General features: G+C 35.6%; 1 protein-coding gene across 5 annotated transcripts in view; it reads right to left on the reverse strand.

Annotated features, from left to right (window-relative positions):
• Positions 1 to 17,941, reverse strand: part of ARHGAP15 (Rho GTPase activating protein 15) — a 623,633-nt gene that overhangs the window by 194,709 nt on the left and 410,983 nt on the right. For all 5 annotated transcript variants that reach the window (XM_032637027.1, XM_032637031.1, XM_032637030.1 and 2 more), the window contains one exon: positions 1,302 to 1,379. In XM_032637027.1, coding sequence (XP_032492918.1) covers positions 1,302 to 1,379 — 78 coding nt within the window. The remainder of the gene's footprint in view (positions 1 to 1,301; positions 1,380 to 17,941) is intronic.

A 17,941-nucleotide genomic window follows, 5' to 3' on the forward strand; every position in this document is an offset into this window, starting at 1 on the left:
CATGGTCCTAAAAATCACCTGTGCTTATTCTTCCCCCTCTCCCCTCAAATCCTTTGCTATCACTGATCTTTCTACTATCTCCATAGTTTCGCCTTTTCAAAAACGTCATATAGTTGAGACAACAGAGTATATAGCATTTTCAGACTGGCTTCTTTCACATAGCAATATGCATTTAAGTTTCCTTGAATTCTTTTCATCACTTGATAGCTCATTTCATTTTATCATTGAATAATATTCCATTTTATGGATATTTATGGTTTGTTTGTCCAGTCACCTATTGAAGGATATCTTGGTTGCTTTCAAATTTTACCAATTACGAATAAAGCTGCTGGAAATACTGTGTGTAGTTTTTTGTGTGGACGTAAGTTTTGAACTCATTTGTGTACATACCAAGGAGCACAACTGCTGGGTAATAAGGTAAGAATATGGTTATTTTCATAAGAAACTGCTAAGCTATTTTCCGAACTAGCTGTACTATTTTCCATTTCTACCAGCATGAATGAGAGTTCCTGTTGCTCCACATCCTTGTCAGCATTTGTTGTTGTCAGTGTTTTAAATTTTAGCCATTTTAATAGGCTTGTAGTAGTACTTCATAGTTGTTTTAGTTTGTAATCCTTTGATGATATTTGTATTTCCTAATTTTTAATTCTTTTACTTACCTATTATATATTTTTCTAACATCTGTGATCTTGACTCTTACATTTTCCACCATTCATTTATTTATTCATTTATCAGCATATATTGTGTATTATATACCAGTAACATTTTTCAAAGCTAGTTTATTTTTTCCTTTTATTATTCTCTTCTTCATTTTTAGTTTATCATATTTCACTTGTTATTTATTTCACACAACAAAATAGTCTCTCTCTTTTTTTTTTTTTTTTTTTTTTTTTTTTTTTTTTAATGCGTTACGCGGGCCTCTCACTGTTGTGGCCTCTCCCGTTGCGGAGGACAGGCTCCGGACGCGCAGGCTCAGCGGCCATGGCTCACGGGCCCAGCCGCTCCGCGGCATGTGGGATCCTCCCAGACCGGGGCACGAACCCGTGTCCCCTGCATCGGCAGGCGGACTCTCAACCACTGCGCCACCAGGGAAGCCCTAGTCTCTCTCTTTATTCTATTTACCTCCAAGTAAACTGGCTATCTTTTACTTCTCTGGTAATAATTGTTTAATTTCTTCAAATTTCTCTTTCTCCCTTCAAAGCCTTTATCAGTATATATTCATAATACATAGGCAGAGAGTGTGAAATGTTGTTGGAGATGAAACTACTTGTAAAAAGCTCTGAACTGAAGAAATCACTTACCTTGGTTGACAATAAATCTTAACTTCTGTATTGTTGCTAGATTGCCACTAACTCGATATATTCCATCAACATCTAGACCTGAAAACAAAAGGGCATGTTTTATATTCACTCATATAAAAACTGAGATGGCAAAAGATAATAGTAATAATAATTATGGGAAGGTAGTAAATCACCACCAACTCTCTCTTCCTCACAGAGAAAACAAATTTCTATGTCCTACACCAAGCAATCTTCAATATTTTAATACAAGCAAACTAATCATTAAGTTCAGTAACAGTTAATCATCAACAAACTTGAGTGTAGTTGAACCATAAAACAGCAGTAGGGAGCATGGGATTTCACAGTATAGTTGAGATTCATTCCCCCAAAAAAGACAGGAATCAAACTTGGGGTGGAGTAGGGAGAAGAACCTTCATGTAGATATGTATTATTGCCCCTTGTTGGAAAGATAAATAACCCAAAGTGCTTGTGAAGTCTTCTTTCCTTAAAATCTCCTTCCCTCCCTCCTTCCCTCCCTTCCTTCCCTCCCTCTCCTTTACTCCCTTCTCACTTCTCGTCTGTCTCCCTTTCTTCCCTCTTTCCTATTCTTATTCTATTCTGTTTTATTCTATTCCTAGGGATTCCAATCCATTTCCATTGTTTCATTCTCTTTTCCTGCAATTACTATAGCATAACATATATTGGTCTGATTATTTGAAACTACAGAATGAAAATTCTACTACGGATGTATAACTACTTTGAAAATCTCTAGTGTATTGTAGATAATGGGGTGCTCCATTATGGAGGGAAAAAATAAAAAGAAATCTTTGACAAGATGGTGACATTAGTTCCAGATTATTTTAAAACTAGTTATCTATAATTCAAAATAACTTATCCTGGCAGTTGGTTTGGATAATCAACCACTTGTTTTCCACACATTTATTTATATCATCAGGTTATTTCCATGACCCAGTTATCAAAAAGATGAAGAAACAGGAAAATGAAAAGAGAAACATTTATTCAAACACTATTATTGTTGATAAGAAATGTTGATAACATAATTTTAATGTCAGGATTGCATATTCCTTGATGTGTCTAGACCCTCAAGGAGGCCTGGATGAGATTACCAGTTAATGTAGAGGTCAGTATCTCAGCAGTTTCTCTAGGGAGGTGGTATAGTATCATCATTAAACATTGTAATTCACAATAGATAGTACTAGATAAATTTATAGAAATTATTGTCATAATCTAACAGAATAAAATTTTTGTAAAGCTCTTTACTGACATGAAATGAGGTCCTTTATTGCTTTACCATCTCTGTTTTAAGTATCAATACTTTATAGTAGGAACATTTCTGCTGCTGTGCAAAATATATCATCAGTAGGTTAGGACAGAATGACATAATGTGTAATACTGATATTAATGGCATAAATCAAAGCCATTATTCATTCAGGTTTTTTTTTTTTTGCGGTATGCAGGCCTCTCACTGTTGTGGCCTCTCCCGTTGTGGAGCACAGGCTCCGGATGCGCAGGCTCAGCGGCCATGGCTCACGGGCCCAGCCGCTCTGCGGCATGTGGGATCTTCCCGGACCGTGGCACGAACCCGTGTCCCCTGCATCGGCAGGCAGACTCTCAACCACTGCGCCACCAGGGAAGCCCTTAATATATGTTTTTTGCAAAGAATTGGTCAAATTAGCCCTATTTAAAGTAATGATTAAAAATGAAATGTCAACAACTATTACAATAAAAAATGAGAAAATTTACCATATATTTCTTTTTAAATTAATTTTTGTTTTGCTAATTATTTGGACCTTTATCAAAGGTCAACAGTAAATAAAATTATTTGAATCCCAACAAATTTTTATTACAAATAAGGACCTTAGTTAAGCCTCATTTTAATAAGCATATCCTTTGTAGGTATAAATCAAGTGCATTTTTATTTTGAAGCTAGAACTGTTTCTTTTCTAATATTATTTTACATGTTATTGAAATGCATGTGTTGTCTAGAGTTGTAAACTGAATTTCAATTAATGAAATTCCCTACTATCTGAAAACTTTTTCTCTTATAGAAATTTAAAGTTACAACATAGGAAGTATCCCTTTGATCTTTCATAAATTTCAGTACAAGGTTTTTTTTTTTTTTAAGTTCAGTAATCAAAAACATTTGAAAGAGCAGTATGGGTTGGTTATATTACGTATGAGCAATTGGAAAGCACTATACTGTTCAAACAAAGCAGCCTCATCCTAAATTAATAACTTAATTTTCTTCTGGAATAAAAGAAGGGAGGGTTGGGAATGGAGACAGGCAGGGTAACTCAGACCAGTGTGACCACTGTGGTTGCAGAACTAAGTCACAGTAGAGAAACTGCTTTGTGGCTTACGTTAGAAACCAGAAAGAAGGAGTAAAGCAAAACACATTAGATGCAATTTGAATCTAACTTGACAGAACTTCCAAGCCCTTTAGATATAGAGATATCAACACCATATATCTTATGAAGGATAACAATCTCTGACATTACTGGCTCCTGCTTTGAATGGCTCATGCTCCCCTGCTATCATACTTTTTAAATTACACAAATAGAGTGAAAATGACAAAGTATATATTAAAAAGGAGGGTATTACATTTTGCAAAATAATCTGGAACACATCAGTGAATTTTAGCAGTTATAAATTACATAGGTACAGTCTTATAGTTGATCAGCTCTCCCCCGAATGGCTCACAGAATGGCAAACCCTAAGTCCTGGGAATCGAACCCAAATTAGAATGATTCACGTGCCATCCTCTTTTTGCTCCAAGAACTTTGAAAGTCATGCCAAGCCAAACCAATGTAAATTGGTGGATTTGGACATCCTTTTCATGACCACATTATCCTTGCTGGATTGGAAACTACTTATTTTGGAAATATAATTAGACCTCTTATGATTTTTAAATGAGCAATGTCTTCAAGGTATCCATGTTGTGCTTTGGTGAAGTTTGGAGAAAAATCACTGAAGAGGTACTTCTTTTAAGAAAATACCATGACTGAAAATGCTGACACGAATTTTGCCTGTTATGCTAAAAATACTTTGGGAACACAATGAAACTAAAACATTTTACATTTATTTTTATCAGACCAGCATTAATGTAATGTTAATGAAAAATTCTCTAAAGAAATTCACATTCACCGAAATGTCTTTTATTTGTTCCTCATCAGCTGACCTTCTTAAGTTTCAAAATAGTGTTTACTGTTGACAGAAATCACTGGGTACTGCTGTAGGGGATTTTCAAAAGTCTTCCCCCACCTCTTTTTTTTTTTTTTTTTCCTGAAGAAGCTTAGACTAGGATAGACACACAATTAGGAGTTATTAGACCAAATGGTGGTCTAAACCCAGTGGAAAGAATGCAGCTGTCATGTGTAATTCCCACCATAAATCTTAGACACTTTCCAAAAAGAAATCTAAGAGACCAGCACTGTTTCCAGAGTTGACTGACTTATCTGCCAAAATATGGGTAGTTTTCAACAATGCAGTTGAGTCTGTTAAAAATAGCTGCGAGCTGTGGATTAGGTAGCATTCTTGGTAGCTCAAATTATGGACAAATCACGAAGATGTGGAGTTTGAGCCTGGTTGAGAGGTGTGCCCAAAAAGCCTGCTTGTTTTTCTGGAATATAACAAAATGCATCTGAACCTCTGGAGTCTGAAATATGGGCTGGCAATTTTACACAGTCTCTCTCCTGAGATTTATGGCACTTCCTAATTCCTAGGAGGCCAGAGCTACCGCAAGAAAAGTCATTCTCGCAATGCTTTGGTCTTCTGGCTTCTCCCTCTGGCAAGAACAAGTGAGCGCAGGAACGCCCAGACTGCCCCCAAAGAGTGCTGCACGTTTCTTTCTCTATCCTTCTAAAGGTCCTGCTTGGTTTCAGAGCTCAATGTGAGAGGTTTTGGATCATTTCAAATGGCACACATTTCCTCCTCCTTTAAAGTGAAGTGTTTCCAACTTTATATTGCTAACTTATCTGATCACACACTTGAAGTTCAGTGACTGAGAGTACAGGATATAAATGGAAACTCTTTCTAAATTTAATTTCTACTCTGTCTCAATGGCTTGTATTTATCCTGTATCTTTTGCTGGCTCTATTTAATTATTACTAATTCCTTGTGAGATATTCATCCTTCAAGAACAACTACCTTAGAAAATAGTTGACACAATTCTGATTGTCAAACAAGGATTTTATTCTATAGGAAAACCTTATGACTTTATAATAGCCATTTTAAATGGATTTTTTTTTTTTTACTATAGAGGCAATATACTTCCTTGTTAAAAATGAAAATTTAAACCACACAAGATTATACAATGAAAACTAAGTATCTACCTCATCCTGCTGTCCAAATACAGTCATTTTTAACAGTTCTGTTTTAGTTCTTTTATTGTTACTCATTTTATGTTAATGTATCACATTTCTGTTTATTAATTTATTAACTTTGGTATTTATTCACTCCCTATCATAAAAAACAAAGAGTCCATAGTTCCTACCACTTATCTATGCATGCTTTGTTATTATTAGTTACATTTGTTTATTTCTATATCTTAATATATCAAACTACCTCTGTGTATAAAAAAAAAAAAGGAAATTAGTGCATTTACTCTTCCTTCCCCTTCTCTTCTCCCTCATAACTTCCAACTTCATTCTTTGTTATTATTTCTTATTTTCTCAAAGTTTAGAACATTTTATTCTTTATAAATATTTTTGACTTATCTATGGGTTAATATTAGTCACTATTAAAAAAACGAATGTGATTGGGTTCCACATTAAAATTTTGTTTCACTAAGATCTCCCCAAAGTCAAGGTCTCATGTGTCTTCTTCTATTATAGGTTCCTTCATTTCCTCAAATTAAGCGCTGCCCAATAGAACTTTCTGTAATGATGGAAATGTTCTACATATTAACTGTCCAGACCAACTGTCACCGGCCACATGAGGCTGGCTGCTGAACACTTGAAATGTGGTTAACGTAACTGAACAACTGAATTTTTATTTTATCTTATTTTAAATAACTCAACCACATGTGGCTTATGACCACCATCTTGGACAGTGCAGCTCTAGGTCAGAGTCAACTACTGCTCCTCTCTTTTATTCCACTGTTATTCTTTCTTGGATTTATTTTTTTAGTGTTTTTTTTTTTTTTTCACAGAAGTATGTGGTTGGTAAATTTTCTTACCTCTTCCATCTCAATGACAGTTTTAGATAAAAAACAATGTCATACTGTATAGCACAGGGATTTATATTCAGTATTCTGTGACAAACCATAATGGAAAAGAGTATGAAAAAGAATATAGATCTCTATATGTATATATGTATAACTGAGTCACTTTGCTGTACAGAAGAAATTAGCACAACATTGTAAATCAACTATACTTCAATAAAAATTTTTTTAAAAAGACTGTTTTCTTTTGCTTCATATTTAATTGTTGATTTAAGTATTTGAGTTTTATTTTTACTTTTCTAACTTTGAAAAGTAATGTTCCACTATCTTCTAGCAACTAAAGATATCAAGTTGATTCTTAATGTTTTGGAGGTAAATTACTTTTTCGTTCATGATTTTTTAAAAAAAGATTTTCTCTTTAAACTTGTATAAGTAAAATTTCACTCAGATGTATCTAAACATTTTCTTATATTATTTGCTTTATATACCCTTCCCTCTACTGTCTCTTTTCTCTCCATCTAGAATTTCTTTAAGACGGATGTTCAAATATCAGAATACTCCTATGATGAAAGACAAAATTAACTAGAATAAATGATGGTCATGGGTATTTCTGTATTTGTACACATCTTTTTACCCTCAACAAGCTTCAATCTTAAATTGTTAGGCTCAGTGAGGGGTTCCTGCAGTATCCATGGGTGGTGAGTAGATAGTAGGCTAGAGGTCTTCAGTAAGGAGGACTGAAGTAAGGAGGACTGATTTTGGGATATGGAATACTTTAACTATTTTGCTTCTCGGCAAAGTTCTCTAATTCTATGCCTGCTGTAGAAGACCTGAGATACTTCATTCTCCACTGCTTTCCTTCTTAGATGCCAGCATCCTCTTATTTGTCCTTGCAGAACCTATTCTCATGCGAGGACTTCCTTGCTGCAAGGTAAATGGAGAGGGACCCAGTTGTCCCACGCGTTAGATCCAGTATTTGGTGCATTACTTTACTTACTGTCCTCTTGCCAATTTTTGCTCTTTTTATTTGTTAACTCTAAGCTTGGATAATCTCTAGGACATCCCTGGGAAGGACTGTGCCTAATTATGGTGTCTAAGAATGATGTTTCTTTTGCTCTAATATCTTCACTTGTTTGATCCCATCTGCTTTGTGTCTTCCTGGAATTTCTATTTCCGGTCTGCTGATGGTACCTTTTCCGTTTGCAGCACCACTTTTTTTTTTTTTTTTTTCTTTTCCAACATATCTTTTCTATTATTTAATAGGGATTTTTTTTTTTTTTTTTTTTTTTTTTCGGTATGCGGGCCTCTCACTGTTGTGGCCTCTTCCATTGCGGAGCACAGGCTCCAGACGCGCAGACTCAGCGGCCAAGGCTCATGGGCCTAGCCGCTCTGCGGCATGTGGGATCTTCCCAGACCGGGGCACGAACCCCGTGTCCCCTGCATCGGCAGGCGGACTCTCAACCACTGCACCACCAGGGAAGCCCTTAATAGGGATATTTTTGAGGCAGGAGAATCAGACATGTTTTTTCAGTCTGCCAACTTAATGGGGGGGGCTGAGTTGTGTTTTATAAAGAGAGACTTTAATGCTGAAAACAAAAGTTTCACTGGATTGTAAAGATACTGCTATATAATAACTTTCTTTTCAGTAATAACCTATAGGATATAAATGATCCATGTGAGATAAATTATGAATATTTAAAACACTTATTATGTGAATCCAAATCTAATGTTGGCAGAATTTGTTCATACAGGGTCCAGGATCAGTATACCCCTCATTTTTTTGCCTCGCTAATTTTTTTGCCTTTTCTTTGTCTTCAGAAGTTCCTATTGTCATTAATGCTTTTTCCAGTGTTCCCTTTATTACTGAGATTGTTTTATTTTTCTCTTCCATTTGTTTCATGAGCCCTTTCTTTTTTTTAATCTTATTTTGATGTTTTTCCTACCTTCCTTTTCCTACTTCCTATTCTCTGCAATAAATTCTTGTTTCATGGAGACAATTGTTGCAATAAGTTTTTCTTTTTAATATCATATCAAAATACTTTTCTTCAATTTTCCTTTACATTTTGTTTGATTTTGTTAGCATTTTAGGTTACTCATTTCTGAATGAAGTAAGTTTTTCATCTACCAGATATTTTATAGTATATTCATATGGAAAAGAAGAATTTTGTTTTCTTAACACATGGAAGAACCAAGTATTTGTTGATAAATTAAAAATGTTAGACTTTAAATAGGTCACCAAGAGAAGGGTATTCCCCCCGCCGCGAGAAAACTGCTTAGAAACTGTGATGCTAATAAATGAACCATTATTATATATTGTTTATGTAGCCTACTCTATAGATAGGAGCAAATTCCAGACTTAAATTAAATATCCTAAAATTGAAATTGCAAAGTAAATGAAACAATATATGAGACTAAGGAAAAAATGATACCAAAAATGAAGAATCTTGGCTCAGAGGGAAGGATGTTGATTTCCTCTTCAAGGACTTTTCATTGAACACTTGAGTGGTTAGGATCATTATCAAATATTTCCCACCCAACCTCCCCATCTGTTTAAGCTATTACACTAGGAAATAAAATTGTTAAGGGTTCTAGTAAAAAATTCTTTATCTATCTACCTACCTACCTATTTATCAAGTCATATTCACTTTTCTGTGCAGTCCTAACATCTTAAGCAGCTTGGGAAGACAAACTTAAAATTGGAAGAGGAAAAGGACAAAATATCCTGAGTGTTAATGGCGTTACTGGTCCATTTCTACTGGGCTGTATTGTACCACTTATGCCTTGAAAAGATCTACAACACTAGCACTTAGGGATTGTGTATGGGGGGGAAGAGCTGGCTATCTTACTTTTCACTATTCTTAAATATTCTTGTGAAGAGTTACATTGCTAGAAAGTAATTGTTTAAACTTAGCTGAGAATTTGAGGCCTATGAGTATGAGCCTGAAGGATGGTAGAAATAAACATAATTTACAGAATTATACCAAATCTTAAGACTTGAATAATATTGGAAATAAACTCAAAGTAAGAAGAACCTCAGAGAGAGCTTGAGTATGCTTGTGAAATTTGACTAGGAATCCTAATCTCTTTGATTTGATAAGACTAAAGATAACCACCTGAAATGATTTCTGGAAAGTGGAAAACAAAGTACCTAGAAATAGTCTTTAATAAATTCTCTTACATGTTTCTTTATTTTAAATGTTAGTCTTGAAGACAAATATTGGTGAATGATTCTAAGTATCATTAAGTGAGAGCACTTGTCTTGAAGGAAAATCACATGTGTCTGGAAGACATTGAAGTTGGAGGTTGTATTTAGCTCATCTCCTATCGTTCTCTGAGTTTCTTGTAGGTTTGAGTTCTATTGTTATGTTATGCTGTGAACACGCTGATGTAAATAAATCATTCTTTTGGTATTGTGACTTGCTCAGTGTTTCTCTAGAATAAATAGGAGTCATATGAATAAACAGTCTAATTTGGTCAGCCATTATCATCTGGTAGTTTGCAAGTAAACATGCCAGCATAACCTGAGGTCCAGACAGGAGTGGATGGCCACAGCAGGTTTATGGATAGAAAACTAGTTACCCGACGATGCCATTCCTAAGGAAAGCTTGAGGCCTAGGGAAGAGTAATCTGTAGACTATGCCCATGTATACTTTTTTTCCTTTTAAAATTCTAGCAACAAACTCTCTTATAAGTTAAAGATATGCAATAAAAGGCTTACCAACACAAAGAAGAAGAAAACACTTAAAAATTGCCCCTTGTGTGATGAAGTCATTATAGTTATATGAAGTCTAGACTTTGATCCCATCATACTTGAAATCGATATTGATCTAAAATTTATAAATTTACTCTCATTCTTTTCAATCCTTCCACCTCTATTTTTTTAAACATCTAAACAAAGTGACCTCATTGTTTTCCATTGGACTTTTTTTTTTAAACATTGGCTGGGATGATTGAGATTCAGGAATGTGGGAAAATGGATTCCCAAACCACGTCCCCTCCCCTTTCATTGTGAACTGTAATTTTTGGCTTGGCTTGAGTCACAGTCATCACATTTCAGCTTGAATCTCTCTGTAAAGTGATCTTTCTTAAACATTTCTCTCACTCATCAAGGGATCAGAAACAAAGCCATTCTAGCCTTTCAGCAAAACACTTATAAGCAGCTTTTACAGAGAGGTTGCAAGAGCTAAATTTCCTCTAAAATTGTTTGAAAAGTGAACATTTTCAGTGCCTTGTTGTCCTTTTTGTGAATCTTGTCATCTGTATGCCATGAGCTCCAGCAGCTATTTTAATCTGTTTTTGTTTGCAATCCATTTGGTGTCCCTCCAAGGAAATGCAGGTGATTCTAATTAACTTATTGCTGAAGACGTAGGAAAAAAATATCTCAATTGTGTTGCAAAGAATTATATACTTAAAACTTTTCTTCTATCATGTGCAACATATTATTAATGAAAACGATTATATGAATATATTTACCACCTAATTCATTGCTGTTCACTTGTATAAATCAATGAGGCTTATGGCACAGGAAAAAGCCACACACATACAAATACACAGACACAATACAGACCCCAAGAATGCTTGCCAACTTTTATTTAACAAGAGTAGCAACTTAAAAATAACATTATTTTTACTTTGTGCAACATAGTTTAATATCTGAAATAACTCTGTTCCAATAAAAACCTATTGAAATACTCTTAGGCCTAACTCTGCCCTGAGGTAAAAGTGATTAATTGAAAGATTTTGGCAGATCTCTGCTCACCACCAGGGCAGTTTAATTTAGAACACATTCAACCATTTCTCAGTGTCTCTGTGTTGGTGGAGCATAACTTTTGATCTTCTTTGGGGAGGTGCTTCTAATTCAGACCCTTTGGCTAGCCACTTCCTGGAGGGTTTTGATGGCTTGGCTCTGCTAAGCATTCAGGTGAGAGAGAGAGCCCGTTCTGGCTGCTGCTTCTAGAGTGGGTCAGGGAAGCTGAATTCCATCCACAAAGGCAAAACAGTCTACAAACCTGTTTAATCCTATCAGTACCCACAAGTCCTGTTTAGATCACAGACAAGATGGTTCTTCTCAACTTCTTAATGCTCTCCCAAACTTCTGAGAAATTCTGTGTCATTAGACTCTTTCCTAGTCAAAGAATATGCTTCTAACCATGACAGTGGATGAGACTAAAAAGACTGAACTTCCTTTTCTCAAGAAACATAAGATTATTGTTTTCTTTTTGAGAATACAGGATAAACTACTGAGTAGGTATTGTTAATACTCCTTGCTAAACAGAAACATGGGGCTAGTGCATAATCCTCCCTATTTGGCAGATGGACCTGTGCTAGATTGTGGTTAAATGGAAGGACAGAAAAATTTCAATACGTTCTAGATGCAAAGACCTTGAGCTGGTAAACTCCAACTGTCTATGCAATTTAACGAATATTGATTAAGCACTTACTATGTAGCAAAAGTGTGCTAGGCACTTGGAATACAGCAAAGAACAAAGAGTACACAGTCCAGATGTAATGGAGCCATAGCACCAGCATCTTCTGAAGCAACAATGCATTAGTGACATGCATTGGTCATGCATCAGTGACAATGGCACCTGTAATCTCTAATACTTTTACATATACGACACATCCAAGCAATACACTCAGGTTGGTATATAAGCTCTGTGGTCAACTTTAGAAGGAAACACCATCATAGTATATATTCAATTTCACACTATATCCTAAAACTGTTAAGTTTCATATGTGTGTATATAGATGTTTCATGTAAAATATGTAGGCATATAATATATATGAAACTTTAGCAAACAAATGATAATTATGATATTTATTTTATTACCAAAGTATTATGTCATAGATTACATTCCTTTCTTATGATATGGGTGTGTGTTCCGAAGGGCTCATTTGAAAAAGATTGGGAGATTATCCTAAATCTACCATGTCCTTGAATATTTTATTTTATACCTCTAATTTAGCTGAAAGATGCTTTAAGACCCATGATATCAGATTCCAAATCTTTAGGTGACACAGTAAAAATCTCAAAAGTTAAGTATTTCACAAATTACTGGACAAATCACACCCAGGTTTGGAGATATAAGTCACTGGAAGAGAGATAAAAAGACAATCATTTCCCCTAATTAGAAACTCTAAGTATACCCAGACAATTTAAACCATTGATTTTAAGACTTCTACAAAATGGAATATATAGATAAATGCTCAGAGCTATCACTGAGGTTGGCTTTTTAAATTTCTATTATCATATTACAAGCAGAAAGATTAGGGGGACTTCTTTTAGTGGTGTAAGAGAGACCTATCTGCTCAGCTTCATTTTTGACTACTTGAGGACTGTTAACTATCTAGCAAACAATTGCACAGACTCTAGTTGCTCAAAACATTACTTGTTGCCTTAAAAAAAGGCATTCCAGTACCAATTGTTCTCTTTTTAAACTCATTAGCACTAGTGTAATACAAACCAGATTTCTTGCTTCTGAATGATTTTGTCACTTGGGTCTACATCAAAAGTCTTACTGAAATATTTGTGTGTGTATACATACACACACATATTTAACATCTATCATTAGATATTTAGCATCTATCACTTCTTTCTGACCTGTTGTCATGGAAAGAAGGTATATTAAGCAAAGATGTGTTACATATGTTGATGTTCATTAACACACTATTTACTGAGTGTCTCTTCCACATGTGTGAGTTTTCGAAGTGGTAAGAAACCAAGTTACAAATGCATTTCATGTTTTCCATTGTCTTAAATTTAAGTAAAGAGTATCTTAATTTTCCTAATTCCACCAAGGTCTGGCCAATATTGAACTTTGAAAATAATATTAGAAAATCCATCGTCAGTTACTATAGCTGACTTTCAGGGCTACAGAAGACAGAAATAAAAGACTATCAATTCGATGACCTAGATTTTATTTCATTGGTCCCCAAGGTTAGCCCTAACATTAATTATAGAGGCTATATTTACAATTTTTTTTAGAATTTTTGGGAAGATAATTTCATCTTAAAATATTTCTTTTACATAGTATTGCTTACGTTCAAAATTCTGTAATTAGAGTTTTATTCCTTTGTCTTTAAATCCCATGGAGGGATTTCACATAAAACTTCACTAATCATGTATACTTCAGTGTGGATCAATCTATTAGATCTTGTCTTGAGAGCAGACTTTAGCTAAAAGGAAGGCAAATAGAGCAAGAGTTCACTTGTGGAGGATGTGGAACAGGAAGAGATGAAGGATAAGTGTCAAGTATAATAAATAATGGGAGAAGAAAAGAAAAGGAAGTGGATGTACCATGTTGGGTTCAAGCTAATGCAAATGGGTAATTGCTATTATCCAAATGCTCACCCTTATATTCTCAGATACACTGGACATAGGAAAATGGAGTATTCTTACTGTATTTAAAGATTTGGGGGGGGAGGAGAGGCACGTTTTTCAGTTTGACTAAATATAATTTATTCTTAAATATGATTTATTTTTATTATCATGATAATTTTCCAATATATGGGAAGTGTAATAAATGATCTATCTTTCTTCTGGGACAACTTATACCATGCTTTTTCTTTTAGGTGAGTGTAATGCTCTAAACTGAAGTTCAAAAACTGAGCTTAGGGGCTTCCCTGGTGGTGCAGTGGCTGAGAGTCCACCTGCCGATGCAGGGGACACGGGTTCGTGCCCCGGTCCGGGAGGATCCCGCATGCCACGGAGCGGCTGGGCCCGTGAGCCGTGGCCGCTGAGTCTGCGCGTCCGGAGCCTGTGCTCCGCAACGGGAGAGGCCACGGCAGTGAGAGGCCCGCCTACCGCAAAAAAAAAAAGAAAGACTGAGCTTATATAAATCCATATAGGGCTTTGCTCTACAGATTGAAATGTTGTTATGTTAAGAGACACATTGTTCTTCCTTGGAATTATGAGACCTCTGTATCTCCTTGGAATAATGATGTACACAAGCCTGTCTCCTCTGGGTAGGGCCTGCAGAAAACACAGTCTGGCATCATTCTTCTCTCACTGCATCATTCTTCTGCACCTGCACTGCATATGGAGCTGTCTGTGTATAGATGACTAGCTCCATCAGACACCTCTCCTCTCTCGTGTCCTTAAGTCTCTCAGTAACTTAGCCTAAAACTCTTCAGCCTCAACTGGAGATCACATGGCACTGAACAATGGCAGACTCACGAGGTCCTAGATTCCCAACCGACTCTCAAGTTTTCAAACAAACCTTAACAAAGACTACTATACACAGAAACAAATGCATTTCTACCAACCCATTGGTTAGAATATAAAAGCAAAATAATGACCTTATTTTGCCAAAGTTTAGAGCAAAGTGTACTACAAGCAAAAGCCCTAGAGAGGAGGAAGGTACTAAGCTTGGGAACATAGCCTGCTCTTAGAGGTGTCAATATGATTCCCTTTTCCCTTCTTTGCCTTGTCAAACAAAACCAAACCCCTTCTCTGGTGCTTGAATATACTCTAATAAGAGACAAAGCCATTTGATGCCAGTTTATTGATGCCTTTTAGAACAATGTACTCAATGTAATATTCAGTCATAAGGGTGTCTGAACTTCAGGCTGAAGTATAAATGATATTCTTGAGGCAAGTTGGCCAGGAGAAGGGTACTAGAGGTCAGACACAGTGCTGAAGGGAACAGTATGGAGTAACGCAGCCATCCAGCAAAGAAAAAGAAGGAAGGGGGTAAATGAGTACCCAAAATACATCATCATCATCCTGGAGTTATCCTTGTTCAGAACTCATGTTTTGCCCCATAAGAAATTTCACTAACAGGTTTGTAATTGTCTTCTTAAGGTTTCAGGGTTTCAGACTCCTTTCAACTTTAACTCTGTTACCTACCAGTATTAATTATAAAATCTTGCTGTAAATATGAGCTAAAAATTTAATATTTGACAATGTTTGACAAGTGAAAAGCATTTCCCGCGCCCAGCATGCTGTCTAACAAGAAAATGACAATACATGATTCAGGACTTTGAGTATGAAGGTCTGTTTTCCCTCTTATATGCTAGGTGTGTTAGAAATAGTAAATAAGAAGAGATTTCAAATACCTTCAAAAGAGAGGTTGTTCATAGAATAGCATTTCTGTGCAATCTCCAACAATTTTAGTTAAACAGAAGTGCTATAACCTTTTTGTTTATTTTTGTTTTAGTTTTGGTAATGGGAATTTGTGGCACTTAATTTCAAAATATGGAAATTTAAGAATTCTTTAAACTCTTTCTCCTCTACACAAAACTCTATCCCGCTAATTTATCCATGGGATTAAATATGCAATATCCCTTTAAATATTAAAAGTCCCTACACTTTAGTCTTTAAATATATGAGAAAATATGACCAAACTATATTATTTTAACATGTGATCTTCTTTTAGAGCCACTGGTATTGCTTTTTGCACGTGGTACTCTAATTGTTTCTGTTGGTTCCTCGGGAATCTACAATCTAGTTCTAGAACTATTTTCAGTTGAGAAGAGTTGCTTTCTACCATTAATTCAATTTCTAGCTTAATAACTTTTCCCTTAGTTTACCTGCTAAGAATAATTGTTTTATCTGCTTGTATTCATAAACAGCTTGTGAAAAGAAGTCTTTCTTGTGGGAAAAGAATTTGTATGGAAAACATGCTCATACATATATCAGACCAAGGATTAAATGATGAACATTATATGTGAGGAAACATTACAAGAAGGTTTCACTATATTAGTTTTTCCAAGTCAGTATTCCAAGCCAGTCTTGGATTGTGTGTGAAAAGTAAGAACTCTGCACCATAACAGGTGCTGGCAGGAAACTCCCATTGAAGCTTATGGAAGTTATGCCTGTAAAGTCTTGGCATCTGAGAAAATTCTCTCATAAGAATGCATCATGCATCAGATTTTTCTCACTGCAAAAACAATACAAGGCTGTAACTGCTTAACCACATTCCCAGTCACTATTTTGCTAACACCATGCCTCGGTGATGACACCTTTGGTGACCTTGCGCTATACGTAAAGTATGTATCAGCCTTAATTTCAACATTGCAAACGTGCATTATCTTCTCTATATAACAATAGAGATGCTGGTCTACCATCTGTCTGTCCTAATCAAAGCATAAATTTGAAAGATTTTTTTCCTGTGGAGTCAATGGATTTAAACTAATACACCCACATTCTGAAGATTGACTTTTCATATACAACATGGCAAATGTTTAAGAGATTTACTGGAATTAGGAATACAATTTGGAGTATCAGGTAGTAATTAATATAAGCTTTAAATGTATAGTACTGACTCATGTTGGAAAGCACTAGCATTATGCGTCGCACATAGTGGGTGCTTAATAAATGTCACCTTTGCTTTCCTTACATAAATCATACCATATCTGTATGACCACAACTTCAAAGACTAATGGTGTAATTCTTCGCGTGTAAACTTGCCTACCTTAAAGTTAACAAGTAAGGCTTCTTTCTCCGATCAAGTTCAATTTTTCAGCCTATTAATTCTAGAGGTTAAAATATTTTGACTGACATTTGCCTGTGGGATACAACTGAAAAAATTCTCTGGCCTTATAAGTCTACTAGTTATAAGGGATTTGATTTAAACCCAATGGGTAATTTGGGTTTAAAGCTTTTGTCAAGTTAAGGACTAAGATAAAAACTTAGACAGTGGTGAATGTTAGAAAAAGCCTGCTGAAAATAATTGTGAGCCTGTGTATACCCAGATGCATATATTCACATCTAGGTTTGTGGCTACGCTATGGAGTAAATGTTACTAGCTTACACTTATATTTGTATTTATACTTTTAAATGTGCTTTTCAGATATCAATAAATATCTTTCATAAAAAGTCCTCAGTTGGGGTAATAGAGCTACATTCCAGAACACGCGCACAAACACACACACCCCGCCCACCCAGCACCAACCCAGGCAATCTGCCAAAGTGTAGTTGCTGTGAAGGTTTTGCTTTAGGGCAACAGCAAACTAGCTCACCGCCCTGCTGCCCTGTCCACTCCTCACCACATGGTTCTTTGCTGTATCTTTAACTTCCCCTCCTACAGTGAGGGAACATTTCTTCAGACTGTTTTATTGCCAATACATTTTTACTTTGTATGATGAAATGAAACAAGGGACTGGTTTCATTAGAAGGAAAGGTAAACAGAGCATTAATTAAATTTGCTGATGATACTAAATTGGGAGGAACTGTGGACATCTGTGAAGACAAAAGAATCATACAAATGGACTTCAGGAGTTTAGAAATATGAGCAGGAAATAATAAAATGAGATTCAGCCTTAAATAATGCAAGCTAATACATTTGGGAAAAGATAATCAGAAACATGGCTATTCAGTGGATGGTAGATGCCTGGAAAGTGGTGATGGTGAAAGAGACCTAGGGGGTGATAATGGGAAAAATTATACACAAACTTACGGGGAAGTAGGCACAATGCCTGGAGGTTTATACATAAAAAACATAATTTTTTGAACCAGGAACATGATAGTTCTACTCTT

The sequence above is a fragment of the Phocoena sinus genome, chromosome 7 (assembly GCF_008692025.1).
Source record: "Phocoena sinus isolate mPhoSin1 chromosome 7, mPhoSin1.pri, whole genome shotgun sequence".
Lineage (NCBI taxonomy): Eukaryota > Metazoa > Chordata > Mammalia > Artiodactyla > Phocoenidae > Phocoena > Phocoena sinus.